This window comes from Salmo salar, chromosome 14, assembly GCF_965601325.2.
Source record: "Salmo salar chromosome 14, fSalSal1, whole genome shotgun sequence".
Classification (NCBI taxonomy): domain Eukaryota; kingdom Metazoa; phylum Chordata; class Actinopteri; order Salmoniformes; family Salmonidae; genus Salmo; species Salmo salar.
Window position 1 is genome coordinate 104438954 of NC_138304.1, and position 19644 is coordinate 104458597.

Genomic DNA, 19644 nt, shown 5'->3' on the forward strand with positions numbered 1-19644 from the left:
GGTCAAGTCTGGGTCTGCCCACGGTCCGAAAAATTGGGCCTCTGTCTTGTCTCTGTTCAGTCTCGCCCCAGAGGCTCGTCCGTACCAGTCAGTCCTGTCCAGGGTCCTGTCGACGGATAAAAGGTCGGTGCATAAAATGTTGACGTCGTCCATGTAAAATACGCACTTGGCGGTCATCCCCCCACTCCCCGGGATACCCACCCCACTGATCCGTTGGTCCCTTCTCAAGACCTGTGCCAGTGGTTCAATGCCGGCCACAAACAGAAGGGGAGATAACGGACAGCCCTGACGGACGCCGCAGTGTACTCCCACTGCTTTTGACAGATGCCCATTTACAAGGATTTTGCTGGTGATATCCCCGTACAGCAGTCCCACCCAAGCTAAAAACCTGTCCGGGAAACCCATTTTTTGCAGTACCTTAAAGAGGTACTGGTGCGAGACCCGATCAAAGGCTTTTTCAAAATCTAAATTTAGGACTACAAGCCGCATGTTTCTGTCTCTCGCATAACAGATGGCATCTCGGATCAGTATCAGGCTGTCCGTGATCTTCCTTCCGGGAATGGCACAGGTTTGATCCGGGTGGATCACCTCCCCTAAGACAGAAGACATTCTGAGTGTTAAAACCTTGGTAAAAAGTTTACAATCAAAATTTAAAAGGGTTATCGGTCTCCAGTTCTTCAGGTCCGTCCTGTCGTTTTTCTTATATAAAAGAGTCACGATCCCCACTCTAAAACTGTCAGGTAGTCTGTCGAGGTATTCAAAGTCAGTAAAAACAGTCAGAAGTTCATCGGCTAAAACATCCCAAAAGGTCAGATAAAACTCCAAAGAGAGGCCGTCCTCCCCCGGTGATTTACCCCTCTTAAAATGTTTCAGTCCTTGGTCAATTTCTGTCCTCGTCAAGTCTTTTGTCAGGTCGTCTGTGTTGGGTAAAATCTTGTCAATGTATGTTAAAACGTCCCCCATGGTTTCCTCACATACAACTTTTTCCCCAAACAGTTCCCCATAAAAATCCTCGACTACTTCTTTCATTCCCTCTGTGTCTGTTTTTAAAAACCCATCTTTATTTTTTAAACCTGTCATTGTCCTACCCTTACTAACTATTTTCTTAAAAAAGTACCTTGTACACTTCTCCCCCTCTTCTAATTCCCTCTCCTTACTTCTTAAAATAACCCCCTTACTTTTCTGTTCAGCTAAAAGTGCCATTTCCTTTTTTACTTCTTTAATTTCATAGTTAAAATCAAAGCCCTGTTGGCCAAGGTTAAAATATCTTTCCAGTCGCTTTTGCAGTCCCACCATGCGTCTATCTTTTTCTTTGCTTTTCTTCTTTCCTATCTCTCTAAAGAAAGTCCTCGTCCTACCCTTCACCATTTCCCACCATTGTGCTCGTGTGTCAAAGAAGTCCTGTAGCGTCTGCCACTGGCTGAACTGCTCCCTGTACTGGCTAACTACTCTATCATCTTCTAAAAGGGAACAGTTCAATTTCCAGGGCCCTCTTCCCACAGTCACACCCGAAGTTAGTGAAAGGGTGCACGTCAGCATTACGTGATCTGAGAAAAAGGCAGGGGTTATTCTAGCATCAGTTGGGGGGCAGTCCCGGGTAAACAGATAGTCAATGCGAGAGGCTCTGGTGCCGTCACCACTGGTCCAGGTGAAGCCCTCCTCTCTTGGATGCAGGGTTTTAAAACAGTCAGTCAGTTTAAAATCCCTGCACAGCCCTTGCAATAAAACACTTGACCTATCTACCTTAAAATCCTCTCCCGCCCCTCTCCTGTCTGCTCTATTTAAAACACAATTAAAATCCCCACCCACCACTAGAGGATCCCTCCCTAGCATGTGGGACTGCAAGTCTTCTAAAAGTGCGCACCGGTCATGTTTATCGTTAAAACCATACACATTTAGCATGTTAAAATCCCTCCCCATAAAAGTACAATTGGCTAAAAGAGCGCGCCCACCTACCACCACCGTGCTCCCCCTCACCACCACATGTGGGGTCTTGATTAAAATGGCAACACCGTCATTTTTATTAAAATTTGAGCCACTCCAAATGGAGGGCCCATGCTGCCACTTGTCCTCCCATTTCCTATAAGAGGATAAAAAGGGTAGACCACACTCCTGTAATAAAAACACATCTGAATTAAACCTTTCTAAAAAGGATAAAACCGACTGTGCTCTTATTTCTGTTTTTATACTTCTCACATTTATAGTGGTGATGTTAAAAGCCATAAAAGGGTGAGTAAAAACAGTGCTAAATGAAAAGGCATTTAAACAGTTGAAAGGAGGTTATTTTTCTGGTACTTCCTCTCTCTCCCGCCGGGGTAACGGGGATGGCAGGGAGAGGAGGTTAAAACCGGACTTAAAAAGGAGATTGTGTTGGGGGAGTTGGGGGGGAAGGTTCTGGGTTCTTCCTCCCCCTGGGAGCTCTCCCATTCCACCTTGCCCTTTTTCTCATCGCCTTGTTCGGGGTCGGAGAGCTCCTCCGCATTTCTTTTTCGTGGGGGGAGGTGTTCCTCCAGAATCTCCACCCCCTCTCCCATATCTCTTTCCGACACAGTCTCCATACTGTCTGACCCACTTGGGGAGTTCTCACTCAAGATCTCTCCGGGACCGTCTTTCTCGGCCCTTTCTCCTTCAGGGGTCACATTAATCTGGGGCAGGGGGATTGGGGGGGGGGGGGGGGGGGGTTGTCCTCTCCTCCCACTTTTTCCACCACTGCACCTTCCGCGCCCTCCACTACCACCGGCTCCACCACTACTTTCTCAACCACCACCGGCTCCACCACCACCTCCTCGGCAACTGCCGTTCCCTCCCCTTGGCGCTCAGAAGCCCGGTCCGCGGCCGCCGTCTCCCTCTCCCTCCTTTCGGCCCTGACCTTATTGGCCCAGGAGAAGGGGCAGCCGCGGATGAGGTGGGACCGCTCGCCACAGAGGTTGCACGACCTTCCGTTCGTGCACTCCTCGTAGCGGTGGCCCACCTCCCGGCACTTCATGCAGACGACCTTTTTACAGGCCTCTGCCAGGTGGCCATGTTCACCACACTTACGGCACAGCTTGGGCTGGTCCTGGTAGTGAACATGGCCTCTATTCTCTCCGAGGACTATGGTGGATGGGATGGCTTTCAACCCACCATAGCCCCCAGGGTCCTCCCTCTGCTGGACAGTAACCCTCCAGGCCCCTGTCCAGATCCCATCGGGATCCTTCACCTGGACCAAGGGCCCCTTCACGTTGCAGTACCTGCCCAGCCATACTGCAACGTCCTCCGGCTGTACGGTTTCATTATACATACGGATAATAACGGTTTTAATGCTATTATCCGTCAGCTTGGTCACCTCAAACATGGCTGTGAGGGACCCCTGGGTGTTCAGGGAGTTCTGGAGTTGCCCCCAGAACTCCCGCAGGAAGCTGGCGTTGGCAAAACTGACATCGAAGCCCTTCCCATAGGGAAGGGCTAAGATGCAGTTTACCTGCGCGGGATGAAAACCGAGCTCTTTCTGGAGGAATTTTCTGGAGAAATCCAATCGGGATAACTCCATTATTTTCCCTCCCTTCTCCTTTAAGAGGAGGCGCACTGCATGGTGCCTCCTCATGCCAACCTGTGCTGCTGACATGATGGAGGCCCACTCCCTTTACAGCCCAACACCGGTGAAAAAGGGGGGGAGGGGAAGGGAAAAAAGGGAGGGAGAGGAGAGGGGGTTGGGTTGGGAAGAAGGAAAGGGGTGTAAGACACCCGAGGAAGCTGGCAGGCTCGGCCAGACTAAGCTAACCGGGCCTACCAGCACCACGGGACACACAACAACCTATCTAGCACAGCACCAAACTAATCTTATTAACAATGGGAAGGAACACTAGGAGGGGAATTTTTTGTTTTATATTTTCCACAAGAGGGAGAGGCACAAAAGGGAGAGACAAAAATTAAACCACACAACCAAACTAAGGCTAGAAAGCTAGCAGGCCCCGCCAGCAGGCCAGGCTAAGCCTACCAGCTGGCAGGCCCACCAGCCAAGAGGCCTTACAACAAAAACAAACACGGCACACCAACCAAAAGGGAAGACAAACTAGGGGGTAAGACTAACAATGCACAAGACTAACAAAACAAATTAATTAAAGTAAAAGGGGAACAAGGGGGGTAAGGGAGAAAAAAGGACACACTGACTAACAAACACCTGCCCAAACTTGAGGGACACGAAGGCTAGCAGGCCTCACCAGCAGGCCAGGCTATGCTAACCAGCTAGCAGGCTAGCCAGCAAAAGGTCCCTCAGTTGGCAACACAAATAACAAGAAACAGAAAAAAACTAAGGATACAAAGGGGATGGGGGTAAAGAAAAAAAAACAGTCAAACAATGCCTGCCACGCCTAAGGGGCCGGGAGGCTAGCAGGCCAAGCTAAAGCTAGCAGGCCGACAAGCCAGAAAGCCACCCCAGCTAGCAGACAACACACAACTGAAGACAATGGGAGGAGCTAAGGAGGGGACTATAGGATACACAGGGGAGGAGAGATGCAAAACAGGACAAGCAGGGGAAAAACACAAATAAATTAAATAACTAAGGAAAAAAGACCAGAGGGCCTTTAAACTCACCCTACAGGTGCTGGTAGTCCACCACCAAAACCACCACCTAACCCAGGACAAAGAATAAACAAGGGTGAGACAAAAAACAAAACAATAATGACAATAAATAATGATTTGACAAAAATAAATAGCACAATTTCCCGGGCGCCCTCCGGCCTACGATCGCTTCTCTGATCAAGTGCAGCACTGACAAGGTAACTACACTTGATCGGAGTCAACAGTTCCTATATAGAGCCATATGGGCCCTAGCAGGCTGGGTCACAGCCTCTCTGTAGCTACGGTTAGCAGGCTGGGTCACACCCTCTCTGTAGCTACGGTTAGCAGGCTGGGTCACACCCTCTCTGTAGCTACGGCTAGGAGGCTGGGTCACACCCTCTCTGTAGCTACGGCTAGCAGGCTGGGTCACACCCTCTCTGTAGCTACGGCTAGCAGGCTGGGTCACAGCCTCTCTGTAGCTACGGCTAGCAGGCTGGGTCACACCCTCTCTGTAGCTACGGCTAGCAGGCTGGGTCACAGCCTCTCTGTAGCTACGGCTAGCAGGCTGGGTCACACCCTCTCTGTAGCTACGGCTAGCAGGCTGGGTCACACCCTCTCTGTAGCTACGGCTAGCAGGCTGGGTCACACCCTCTCTCTAGCTACTTCTCACTACAGCAGGGAATACTAAATCAAACACCCTACAACTAACACAACCAGCCCAGACCACATAAAACAAATACCCCCTGCAACGTCCTGACCAAACTACAATAACAAATTACCCCTATTACTGGTCAGGACGTTACACACTACAGCAGGGAACCATGAATTAGAGGGTTCAGTTCAGTAGTGGAAGAAGTACCCAAGTTGCCATACTTGAGTAAAAGTAAAGATACCGTAAATAGAAAATGTTTTTTACTTAAGGTAAAAGTGAAAGTCACCCAGTAAAATACTACTTGAGTAAAAGTATGAAAGTAAATATACTTAAAAGTAAAGGTAATTTCCAAAATATACTTAAGAATTAAAAGTATAAATCATTTCAAAATCCTCACATTAGTCAAACCAGACAGCACTATTTTCTTGTTTTTTTATTTACAGATAGCCAGGGGTATACTCCAACCCTCAGACATTATTTACAGATTGCCAGGGGTACACTCCAACACTCAGACATCATTTACAGATAGCCAGGGGTACACTCCAACCCTCAGACATAATTTACAGATAGCCAGGGGTACACTCCAACCCTCAGACACCATTTACAGATAGCCAGGGGTACACTCCAACCCTCAGACATAATTTACAGATAGCCAGGGGTACACTCCAACCCTCAGACATAATTTACAGATAGCCAGGGGCACACTCCAACCCTCAGACATCATTTACAGATAGCCAGGGGTACACTCCAACACTCAGACATCATTTACAGATAGTCAGGGGTACACTCCAACACTCAGACATCATTTACAGATAGCCAGGGGTACACTCCAACACTCAGACATCATTTACAGATAGCCAGGGGTACACTCCAACACTCAGACATCATTTACAGATAGTCAGGGGTACACTCCAACACTCAGACATCATTTACAGATAGCCAGGGGTACACTCCAACACTCAGACATCATTTACAGATAGCCAGGGGTACACTCCAACCCTCAGACATAATTTACAGATAGCCAGGGGCACACTCCAACCCTCAGACATAATTTACAGATAGCCAGGGGTACACTCCAACACTCAGACATAATTTACAGATTGCCAGGGGTACACTCCAACACTCAGACATCATTTACAGATAGCCAGGGGTACACTCCAACACTCAGACATCATTTACAGATAGCCAGGGGCACACTCCAACACTCAGACATAATTTACAGATAGCCAGGGCTCACTCCAACCCTCAGACATAATTTACAGATAGCCAGGGGTACACTCCAACACTCAGACATAATTTACAGATAGCCAGGGGTACACTCCAACCCTCAGACATAATTTACAGATAGCCAGGGGTACACTCCAACCCTCAGACATAATTTACAGATAGCCAGGGGTACACTCCAACACTCAGACATCATTTACAGATAGTCAGGGGTACACTCCAACCCTCAGACATAATTTACAGATAGCCAGGGGAACACTCCAACCCTCAGACATCATTTACAGATAGCCAGGGGTACACTCCAACCCTCAGACATCATTTACAGATAGCCAGGGGCACACTCCAACCCTCAGACATAATTTACAGATAGCCAGGGGCTCACTCCAACCCTGAGACATAATTGACAAATGAAGCATTTGTGTTTAATGAGTCCTCCAGATCAAAAGGCAGTAGGGATGACCAGGGATGTTCTCTGTTTAGTGAGTCCTCCAGATCAGAGACAGTAGGGATGACCAGGGATGTTCTCTGTTTAGTGAGTCCTCCAGATCAGAGACAGTAGGGATGACCAGGGATGTTCTCTGTTTAGTGAGTCTGCCAGATCAGAGGCAGTAGGGATGACCAGGGATGTTCTTTGTTTAGTGAGTCCTCCAGATCAGAGGCAGTAGGGATGACCAGGGATGTTCTTTGTTTAGTGAGTCCTCCAGATCAGAGGCAGTAGGGATGACCAGGGATGTTCTCTGTTTAGTGAGTCCTCCAGATCAGAGGCAGTAGGGATGACCAGGGATGTTCTCTGTTTAGTGAGTCCTCCAGATCAGAGGCAGCAAGGATGACCAGGGATGTTCTCTGTTTAGTGAGTCCTCCAGATCAGAGGCAGTAGGGATGACCAGGGATGTTCTCTGTTTAGTGAGTCCTCCAGATCAGAGGCAGTAGAGATGACCAGGGATGTTCTCTGTTTAGTGAGTCCTCCAGATCAGAGGCAGTAGGGATGACCAGGGATGTTCTCTGTTTAGTGAGTCCTCCAGATCAGAGGCAGTAGGGATGACCAGGGATGTTCTCTGTTTAGTGAGTCCTCCAGATCAGAGGCAGTAGGGATGACCAGGGATGTTCTCTGTTTAGTGAGTCCTCCAGATCAGAGGCTGGTACTGGAACTGACCCTGTATATAGTACGGTATTAACTGTATATAGTATGGTATTAACTGTATATAGTATGGTATTAACTGACCCTGTATATAGTATGGTATTAACTGACCCTGTATATAGTATGGTATTGACTGACCCTGTATATAGTATGGTATTAACTGACCCTGTATATAGTATGGTATTAACTGACCCTGTATATAGTATGGTATTGACTGTATATAGTATGGTATTAACTGACCCTGTATATAGTATGGTATTAACTGACCCTGTACATAGTATGGTGTTAACTGTATATAGTATGGTACTGAACTAACCCTGTATATAGTATGGTATTAACTGTATATAGTATGGTATTAACTGACACTGTATATAGTATGGTATTAACTGACCCTGTATATAGTATGGTATTAACTGGCCCTGTATATAGTATGGTATTAACTGTATATAGTATGGTATGAACTGTATATAGTATGGTATTAACTGGCCCTGTATATAGTATGGTATTAACTGACCCTGTATATAGTATGGTATTAACTGTATATAGTATGGTATTAACTGTATATAGTATGGTATTAACTGTATATAGTATGGTATTAACTGTATATAGTATGGTATTAACTGTATATAGTATGGTATTAACTGACCCTGTATATAGTATGGTATTAACTGTATATAGTATGGTATTAACTGACCCTGTATATAGTATGGTATTAACTGACCCTGTATATAGTATGGTATTAACTGACCCTGTATATAGTATGGTATTAACTGTATATAGTGTGGTATTAACTGTATATAGTGTGGTATTAACTGTATATAGTATGGTATTAACTGTATATAGTATGGTATTAACTGTATATAGTATGGTATTAACTGTATATAGTATGGTATTAACTGTATATAGTATGGTATTAACTGTATATAGTATGGTATTAACAGTATATAGTATGGTTGCTTACTTATTGTGTTCTTTGCATTTCTTCTTATTTATCGTGTGTTTTCTTCTAGAAATATGTCATGGATTTCTGCATTGTTGGGGTTAGAGTTTGCAAAAAAGGCATTTCACTGTACTTGTACATGTGACATTGAAACTTGAGATACAGGATGTCCTTCCTAACTCAGTTGCCGTAGAGGAAAGAAACCATTCAGGAATTTCACAATGAAGCCAATGGTGACTTTAAAACAGTTACAGAGTTTAATGGCTGTGATAGGAGAAAACTGAGGATGGATCAACAACATTGTAGTTACTCCACAATAATAACCTAAATGACAGAGTGAAAAGATGGAAGCCTGTACAACATTTTTTTTATTTAAAAACATGCATCAGGTTTGTAACAAGGCACTAAAGTAATACTCTAAAGAAAATGTGGCAAAGCAATTTACTTTTTTGTCCAGAATACAAAGTGTTATGTTTGTGGCACAGGTAAAATCCTAAAGGAAAACCTGGTTCAATGTGCTTTCCACCAGACACTGGGAGATGAATTCACCTTTCAGCAGGACAATAACCTAAAACACAATGGCTAAATTGTCACATCCTGACCAGTAAAAGAGGTTATTTGTCATTGTAGTTTGGTCAGGGCGTGGCAGGGGGTGTTTGTTTTGTGTGTTTTGGTTTAGGTTCTATGTTTTCTATTTCTATGTTTAAATCTAGTTTTCTATTTCTATGTTGGGTTTTTGGTAGGACCTCCAATTAGAGGCAGCTGGTTGTCGTTGTCTCTAATTGGAGGCCATATTTAGTTGAGGTTTGTTTCCCTTGTGTTTTGTGGTTATTTCCTGTATAGTCTGTGCACCTTATGGGACTGTTTCGTCATTTGTTTCCTTTTGTTTAAGTGTTATTTCTAACAAATTAAGAAGATGAGCACTTTACCCGCTGCGCCTTGGTCCAATCTTTACGACGCTTATGACATAAATCTACACTGGAGCTGCTTTACCAAGAAGACCGTGAATGTTCCGGAGTGACTGGGTTACAGTTTTGACTTAAATCTGCTTGAAAATCTATGGCAAGACCTCCAAATAGTTGTCTAGCAATGATCAACAACCAACTTCAAAGAGCTTAAAGATTTGTGAAAAGAATAATGGGCAAATATTGTACAATCCAGGTGTGTAAAGCACTTAGAAACTGACCAATGAAGACTCACAGCTGTAATGGCTGCCAAAGGTGCTTCTACAAAGTATTGACTCAGGGGTGTGAATACTTATGTAACTTAGATATTTTACTATTTAATTTTAAATAAATGTGTCAAAAATTATCCCAAAAACATGTTTTCACTTTTTATTATGGGGTATTGTGTATAGATGGGAGAGAATAATATACTGAATTAATCCATTTTGAATTCTGGCTGTAACACAACAACATGTGGAAGAAGTCAAGGGGTGTGAATACTTTTTGTACATACAAGCAATTCAAACATGAAAGCAATGGATCTTTCAGTATTTCATAAAGAGTTAAATATATCTCTATTGGAATGCCATTGGGGTTCAATGGATAATTTGGGATAGATAGTTAATGATGCATGACAATGTGATGTAGCCTTCATTACCTGTCTATCTTCTCTCTCTTTCTCCCTCTGTCTCCCTCTCTCTCTCTTTCTCCCTCTGTCTCCCTCTCTCTCTTTCTCTCTTCCTCTCCCCTTTTTCTCTCTCTCTCTCTCTCTGTCTCTCTCTCGCTCCCTCTCTGTCTCTCTCTCTCTCTCTCTGTCTCTCTCTGTCTCTCTGTCTCTCTCTCTGTCTCTCTCTCTCTCTCTCTCCCTCTGTCTCCCTCTGTCTCTCTCTGTCTCTCTCTCTCCCTCTGTCTCTCTCTGTCTCTCTCTCTCCCTCTGTCTCTCTCTGTCTCTCTGTAGCTTGATGACTGTGCGTTGCAGCTGTCCCATAATGGAACCTACCTGGACCTGGAGTCTTCTCTGTCTGAACAGAGGGACGAGCTGGAGGGCTTCCAGGAGGACACAGCAGGGTAACACTACCTTACTGTCTGTCTCTCTCTCCCTCCCTCTCTCTGTCTGTCTCTCTTTCCCTCTGTCTGTCTCTCTCTCCCTCTGTTTCTCTCTGTCTCTCTGTAGCTTGATGACTGTGCGTTGCAGCTGTCCCATAATGGAACCGACCTGGAGTCAGTCTGTCTGTCTGTCTGTCTGTCTGTCTGTCTGTCTGTCTGTCTGTCTGTCTGTCTGTCTGTCTGTCTGTCTGTCTGTCTGTCTGTCTGTCTGTCTGTCTGTCTGTCTGTCTGTCTGTCTGAGTGGGTGTGTGACAGTGTCTGTGCTCCCTTCTTTCATGGCAGAGTCTCTCTGGTCCTCCTCTTTCTCTCTCTCTATTTCTCAGTATTTATTCATTTTTTCTATGATTTGTATAATCTGCAGAGATTCATTTTAATGGCGGGAAAATATCTCTGTTTTCTTACCTTAAATGTAGAAATGACATGGAGCTGTCTTGGCAACGGGAGTTTGAACACCTTGAGGACACAAGGACCTCGGTTGATTGATAGCGCTGTGATAGTAGTGACATGCTGCCAATAAGACTGTGTGTGTGTGTGTGTGTGTGTGTGTGTGTGTGTGTGTGTGTGTGTGTGTGTGTGTGTGGAGAGAGCTTGAGGACTACGTTTGAGAAAGGTGATGGACAAGTGAATGGAGTCAGGTGTGTGTTTTGAAGCAGGGGGGATTTTGTGAAACTGGTTAACTTTAAATGTGTGTGTCAAACCCCTGAAAACTGGCGTCTTCGGTAATTCTTTGGGCCTTCCTCTGACACACCTGGAATATAGATCCTGGATGGCAGGAAGCTTGGCCCCAGTGATGTACTACTACCACTACCCTCTGAAGCGCTTTATGTTCGGATGCCAAACAGTTGCCCTACCAAGCGGTGATACAACTGGTCAGGATGCTCTCGATGGTGCAGCTGTAGAACTTTTTGAGGATCTGAGGACCCATGCCAAATCTTTTCAGTCTCCTGAGGTGGAAAAGGTGTTGTAGTGCCCTCTTCACGACTGTCTTGGTGTGTTTGGACCATGATAACTTGTTGGTGATGTGGACACCAAGGAACTTGAAACTCTCGACCCGCTTCACTACAGCCCCGTCGATGTTAACGGGGGCCTGTTCGGCCCTCCTTTTCCTGTAGTCCATGATCAGCTCCTTTGTCTTACTCACATTGAGGGAGAGGTTGTTGTCCTGGCACTTGACTGCCAGGTCTCTGACCTACTCCCTATAGGCTGTCTCATCGTTGTCGGTGTTGTCAGAAAACTTGATGATGGTGTTAGAGTAGTGCTTGGTCACGCAGTCGTGGGTGAACAGGGAATAAGTACGCACCCTTGAGGGGGCCTCAGTGTTGAGGATCAGCGTGGCAGATGTGTTGTTGCCTACCCGTATCACCTGGGGGTGGCCCGTCAGGAAGTCCAGGATCCAGTTGCAGAGGGATATGTTTAGTAACGTTTTGTAACGTTCAGCTTCCGCTGTCTGTCACACTGGTCTGAATGTTTGATTATACAGGGTACAGCTCCCAACCACTTTACACGCCAGTAGTAGTCCGGCATGTTTTGATCTAATGTAAATTTAGTTAGCGAGTCCTATTAAGCACTTTGGCCGAGAGTGTGTCCCGTCATGCTGACACGAACTCTGAGCTCACTGGGGCATGGCTACTGACTGGGCACAAGTTTAGATGAATAAACCATTCTAATTTAGAAGGCTAAAAATCTAAATTGCGAACTTCACAAAAGTATTCTTCCTATTTAATCATATAATTTTTTTTATAACATTTAGATGTAAACCGGATACATAGGTCGTGTAGACTTTCAGAGTTACCGTTACCTTGATATACCATTCTTAATGACATCACAAAATAATAAACATTGTGACAGGATTATTCTTTAAGTCCCCACCGACCAATCCAAACATTCCCACCGACCAATCCAAGCATTTGGATTTCGGAAATAATGTTCCAATGTCCAATCTTTTGATGTTAGAGTTTATAGGCGGGCCACACTATCTGTAACAAAGGAGTTTCAGTGTTCCAATACTGCAGGGCCAGAAAGAGAACGTTTCTGCAAACTATTTTTGGCCGGCTGTTAAGTCATAAAACCGGGACAAATAATGGGACAAACACCAAATTGAGACTCTGCATGCAGAATTCTGCAAAAGTATCCCCAGTGTACAACGTAAAACACCAAATAATGCATGCAGAGCAGAATTAGGCCGATACCCGCTAATTATCAAAATCCAGAAGAGAGACGTTAAATTCTACAACCATCTAAAAGGAAGCGATTCCCAAACCTTCCATAACAAAGCCATCACCTACAGAGAGATGAACCTGGAGAAGAGTCCCCTCAGCAAGCTGGTCCTGGGGCTATGTTCACAAACACAAACAGACCCCACAGAGCCCCAGGACAGCAACACAATTAGACCAAACCAAATCATGATTAATTAAACAAAAAGATAATTACTTGACACATTGGAAAGAATTAACAACAAAAAAACAGAGCAAACTATAATGCTATTTGGACCTAAACAGAGAGTACAGTGGCAGAATACCTAATACACTTAAGGAAAGCTTTGACTATGTACAGACTCAGTGAGCATAGCCTTGCTATTGAGAGAGGCCGCCGTAGGCAGCCCTAGCTCTCAAGAGAAGACAGGCTATGTGCACACTGCCCACAAAATGAGGTGGAAACTGAGACGCACTTCCTAACCTCCTGCCCAATGTAAATATTAGAGACACATATTTCCCTCAGATTACACAGATCAACTAAGAATTTGAAAACAAATCCAATTTTGATAAACTCCCATATTTACTGGGTGAAATACCACAGTGTGCCATCACAGCAGCAAGATGTGTGACCTGTTGCCACAGGAAAAGGTCAACCAGTGAAGAACAAACACTATTGTAACAACTAGAAGAACAACTAGCCATTGTTGGCTAGTTGTCAGCTACGTGCCATGCTGATCTGGCACCTTTGATCCCAGGAGAGAGAGAGTCTTTGGCATCAGTATAAGTGTTCTTCTCCAGGTCTACTGCTGCAAGACACTGTTTAACACATTCTCTCTCTCTCTCTCTCTCTCTCTCTCTCTCTCTCTCTCTCTCTCTCTCTCTCTCTCTCTCTCTCTCTCTCTCTCTCTCTCTCTCTCTCTCTCCAGGACCAGAGGGAAGAAGCATAGTGTTGTCTTGCGGACCCAGCTGACTGTTCGAGTACACGTGTGTATCGGTACGTACATGTTAACATACGTCTCTAAGCATGTCACCGCTGGGACACGCCGGACAGGAAACATGTTCCCCAAGGAGCCTACAATACATGACCCTTTTTTACATGCCTGTTCTGGTTTTCCATGTGTTTTCCATGCCTGTTCTGGTTTCCCATGTGTTTTACATGCCTGTTCTGGTTTTCCATGTGTTTTACATGCCTGTTCAGGTTTTCCATGTGTTTTACATGCCTGTTCTGGTTTTCCATGTGTTTTACATGCCTGTTCTGGTTTCCCATGTGTTTTACATGCCTGTTCTGGTTTCCCATGTGTTTTCCATGCCTGTTCAGGTTTTCCATGTGTTTTACATGCCTGTTGTGGTTTTCCATGTGTTTTACATGCCTGTTCTGGTTTTCATGTGTTTTACATGCCTGTTCAGGTTTTCCATGTGTGTTTATAGTTAGATATGTGTGTGGGGGCATCTGAGACCTCCCAGTTTGTAAAGTCCTGTGTGAGGGACAGGTGTGTGATGTGATGGACAGGTGTATGATGTGATGGACAGGTGTGTGATGTGATGGATAGGTATGTGATGGACAGGTGTGTGATGTGATGGACAGGTGTGTGATGTGATGGACAGGTGTGTGATGTGATGGGCAGGTGTGTGATGTGATGGGCAGGTGTGTGATGTGATGGACAGGTGTGTGATGTGATGGGCAGGTGTGTGATGTGATGGGCAGGTGTGTGATGTGATGGACAGGTGTGTGATGTGATGGACAGGTGTGTTCATTGTGTGTTTATGTGTATTGTTTGTATGAGCGTGTGTGTGTGAATAGTTCAGTAGAAGGTCGTTGGTTGGGATTAAGGTGTGTGTGTGTGTGTGTGTGTGTGCCTGTTGTGCCGTGCCGTGCCGTGCCGTGCTGGGTAAAGTTATTACTGAGTGACGTCCTGAGATGACAGAGAGAGAGATGTGACATGAGTCAACCCAGAGTCACACATCACTTTACATTCCTTCATTACAGCCTTCTGTCTGCCTCTCTATCCTTCTATTAGTTTCTCTCCCTCTCTCTCTCCATCTCTCTCTCCATCTCTCTCTCTCTCTCTCTCTCCCTCTCCATCTCTCTCTCCAGCTCGTGATAGTTGTGCTAAAATGGACTCCAGAAAAGCCTTATCTGAATTGGCTGCCAGGGTCAGAGGTTAGACGGGGCGGGACTGTGGTTTAACTGAACTTGACCCACAGCCACATGCCCGGCACACACGTGCAAGCGCACGCGCACGCGCACACACACACACACGCACCCTTACCCAACACCATGTTAGAGGTGAAACAGTCATCACATAGCTCTGTGTTTTCTGAGTGTACCCATGAGTGTGCCACCACTCATCTTTCTCCCTACTTCAGAGGTTACTCTGGTTAATTTGCAACAGTTAGGACTAGTAAAGTAATCACAGTAGCCATTAGTACATTTCAACTACATCAACAATGTCACATCCATTATAAACTCTGCAGAACAAACTCACTAGGAGTTTGCACCTCTTCAAGTTCTGCCCTTCTATTTTCAAAGAGGAGTAAATGACAATAAACAAAATCTTGACTCTTAACTGACTTCTGGAATTAGACAGATGCTAAACAGTTACACAGATCGGAACACAGAACTCTAAACTGACTTCTGGAATTAGACAGATGCTAAACAGTTACACAGATCGGAACACAGAACTCTAAACTGACTTCTAGAATTAGACAGATGCTTAACAGTTACACAGATCGGAACACAGAACTCTAAAGCGGTCCTAATTCCATATGAACAGATTCTACAGCTATTTAAATCAGATTCAAATGAATAAATATGTGTCCCAAATTACATCCTATTCCATATATAGTGCGCTACTTTTGTGCCCATTGTGAAAAGGAAGTAAGCCTTGAAAAAGTAAGCCTGGAAAAAGTAAGCCTTGTCTGAGCCAGATGGGTTCTGGTCAAAAGTAGTACACTATATATTTATTTATTTCACCTTTATTTAACCAGGTAGGCTAGTTAATAACAAGTTCTCATTTACAACTGCGACCTGGCCAAGATAAAGCAAAGCAGTGCGACATGATACGGGTGGGTGTTTCTATGGTGACAAGTGAGCTGAGATAAGGCGGGGCTTTACCTAGCAAAGACTTATAGATGACCTGGAGCCAGTGGGTTTGGCGACAGATATGTAGTGAGGGCCAGCCAATGAGAGCATACAGCTCGCAGTGGTGGGTAGTACATGGGGCTTTGGTGACAAAACGGATGGCACTGTGATAGACTGCATCCAATTTGCTGAGTAGAGTGTTGGAGGCTATTTTATAAAAGACATCGCCGAAGTCAAGGATCGGTAGGATAGTCAGTTTTACGAGGTTATGTTTGGGAGCATGAGTGAAGGATGCTTTGTTGCGAAATAGGAAGCCGATTCTAGATTTCATTTTGGATTGGAGATGCTTAATGTGAGTCTGGAAGGAGAGTTTATAGTCTAACCAGACACCTAGGTATTTGTAGTTGTCCACATATTCTAGGTTAGAACCGCGGGCAGCAATCGGTTGAAGAGCATGCATTTAGTTTTACTAGCATTTAAGAGCAGTTGAAGGCTACGGAAGGAGAGTTGTATGACGTTGAAGCTCGTCTGGAGGTTAGTTAACACAGTGTCCAAAGAAGGGCCAGAGGTATACAGAATGGTGTCGTCTGCGTAGAGGTGGATCAGAGAATCACCAGCAGCAAGAGCGACATCATTGATGTATACAGAGAAAAGAGTCGGCCCGTGAATTGAACCCTGTGGCATCCCCATAGAGACTGCCAGAGGTCCTGACAACAGGCCCTCCGATTTGACACACTGAACTCTATCTGAGAAGTAGTTGGTGAACCAGGCGAGGCAGTCATTTGAAAAACCAAGGCTGTTGAGTCTGCCGATAACAATGCGGTGATTGACAGAGTTGAAAGCTTTAGCCAGGTCGATGAATACGGCTGCACAGTATTGTCGTTTATCGATGGCAGTTATGATATTGTTTAGGACCTTGAGCGTGGCTGAGGTGCACCCATGACCAGCTCTGAAACCAGATTGCATAGCGGAGAAGGTACGGTGGGATTCGAAATGGTCAGTGATCTGTTTGTTAACTTGGCTTTCAAAAGGCAGGGCAGGATTGATATAGGTCTATAACAGTTTGGGTCTAGAGTGTCTCCCCCTTTGAAGAAGGGGATGACCGCAGCAGCTTTCCAATCTTTGGGGATCTCAGACAACACGAAAGAGAGGTTGAACAGGCTAGCAATAGGGGTTGCAACAATTTAGGCGGATAATTTTAGAAAGAGAGGGTCCAGATTGTCTAGCCCAGCTGGTTTGTAGGGATCCAGACTTTGCAGTTCTTTTAGAACATCAGCTATCTGGATTTGGGTGAAGGAGAAGCGGGGGAGGGGGGGCTTGGGCCAGTTGCTGCAGGGGGTGCTGAGATGTTTGCCAGGGTAGGGGTAGCCAGGTGGAAAGCATGGCCAGCCGTGTAAAAATGCTTTATGCTTTATGATAGTGTTGTTATGCAGTATATGATAGTTTTGTTGTAAATGACAGTGTTGTTGTATATGATAGTGTTTTTATACAGAATATGACTGTGTTGTTGTAAATGATAGTGTTGTTGTAAATGATAGTGTTGCTGTATATGATAGTGTTGTTATACAGAACATGACAGTGTTGTTGTATATGATAGTGTTGTTTTACAGTATATGATAGTGTTGTTGTATATGATAGTGTTGTTGTTGTATATGATAGTGTTGTTGTATATGATAGTGGTGTTATACAGTTAATGATAGTGTTGCTGTATATGATAGTGTTGTTTTACAGTATATGATAGTGTTGTTGTATATGACAGTGTTGTTGTTGTATATGATAGTGTTGTTGTATATGATAGTGGTGTTGTATATGATAGTGTTTTTGTATATGATAGTGGTGTTGTATATGACAGTGTTGTTGTTGTATATGATAGTGTTGTTGTTGTATATGATAGTGTTGTTGTATATGATAGTGGTGTTGTATATGACAGTGTTGTTGTTGTATATGATAGTGGTGTTGTATATGACAGTGTTGTTGTTGTATATGATAGTGTTGTTGTTGTATATGATAGTGTTGTTGTATATGATAGTGGTGTTGTATATGACAGTGTTGTTGTTGTATATGATAGTGTTGTTGTATATGATAGTGGTGTTGTATATGATAGTGTTGTTGTATATGATAGTGGTGTTGTATATGACAGTGTTGTTGTTGTATATGATAGTGGTGTTGTATATGACAGTGTTGTTTTATATGATAGTGTTGTTCTATATGATAGTGTTGTTGTATATGATAGTGTTGTTATACAGTTAATGATAGTGTTGTTGTATATGATAGCATTAGTATACAGTATATGATAGTGTTGTTGTATATAATAGTGTTGTTGTATATGAAAGTGTTGTTGTATATGATAGTGTTGTTGTTATGATAGTGTTGTTGTATATGAAGTGTTGTTGTATATATAGTGTTGTTGTATATGAAAGTGTTGTTGTATATGATAGTGTTGTTGTATATGATAGTGTTGTTGTTTATGATAGTGTTGTTTGTATATGAAAGTGTTGTTGTATATGATAGTGTTGTTGTTTATGATAGTGTTGTTGTATATGATAGTGTTGTTGTTTATGATAGTGTTGTTATACAGTATATGATAGTGTTGTTGTTTATGATAGTGTTGTTTTATATGATAGTGTTGTTGTATATGATAGTGTTGTTGTTTATGATAGTGTTGTTGTATATGATAGTGTTGTTGTTTATGATAGTGTGTAGATATAATAATTTATCTGGTTCTATTGTCTGTCAGTGTATCTTGGTCTCTTTACAGTCTAGTTACAATAAGTTGTTATCTGCAGTTCCTTATCTCAGTTCACTGGTCACCATAGCAGCACCCACCCGTAGCACGCGCTCCAGCAGGTATATCTCACTGGTCACCCCCAAAGCCAATTCCTCCTTTGGCCGCCTTTCCTTCCAGTTCTGCCATTGACTGGAACGAACTACAAAAATCTCTGAAGCTGGAGACTCTTACCTCCCTCACTAACTTCAGGCACCAGCTGTCAGAGCAGCTCACAGATCACTGCACCTGTACATAGCTCATCCAACTACCTCATCCCCATACTGTATTTATTTATTTATTTTGCTCCTTTGCACCCCAGTATCTCTACTTACACATTCATCTTCTGCACATCTATCACTCCTGTGTTTAATTGCTATATCGTAATTACTTTGCCACCATGGCCTATTTATTGCCTTACCTCCCTTATCTTACCTCATTTGCACTCACTGTATATTGACTTTTTGTTTTCTTTTGTTCTACTGTGTTATTGACTGTATGTTTGTTTTACTCCATGTGTAACTCTGTGTTGTTGTATGTTGTCGAACTGCTTTGCTTTATCTTGGCCAGGCCGCAGTTGTAAATGAGAACTTGTTCTCAACTAGCCTACCTGGTTAAATAAAGGTGAAATAAATAAATAAATAAATAAAATAAATTAAAATATATGAAATAATTTAAATGAAATAAAAATAAATAAATATAATTAATCTGTGTCTGTGTTTACAGAGAGATCATATATATATATATATATATATATATATATATATATATATATATATATATATATATATATATATACATTGTGTACAGTATTTAGCAGAGATTTCTCGTGGCTGACTGATAGTGTCTAGTTGTAACATGTAGCTGTGTATCTGTATATGTAGCAGTGACGTAGGAGGGTTTTCACTGGTCTTGTTCTACCTATTGGGTACACATTGTCCTGGCTGTGACCTGACCAGGACAAACTCTGGGCCCTAGTTCTAGTCTGCATTCCAAATCGCAACTTATTCCTGACATAGTGCACAATGGGCCCTGGTTAAAAGTAGTGCACTATCAAAT

At 43.7% G+C, this 19644-nt stretch overlaps 1 protein-coding gene across 4 annotated transcripts in view; it reads left to right on the forward strand.

Moving 5' to 3' along the window:
• The window catches only part of LOC106589103 (FH1/FH2 domain-containing protein 3), a 112599-nt gene that overhangs the window by 14207 nt on the left and 78748 nt on the right, over positions 1–19644 (forward strand). For all 4 annotated transcript variants that reach the window (XM_082961368.1, XM_082961369.1, XM_082961367.1 and 1 more), the window contains exons 2-3: positions 10396–10505; positions 13666–13733. In XM_082961368.1, the coding sequence (XP_082817494.1) occupies positions 10396–10505; positions 13666–13733 (178 nt within the window). The remainder of the gene's footprint in view (positions 1–10395; positions 10506–13665; positions 13734–19644) is intronic.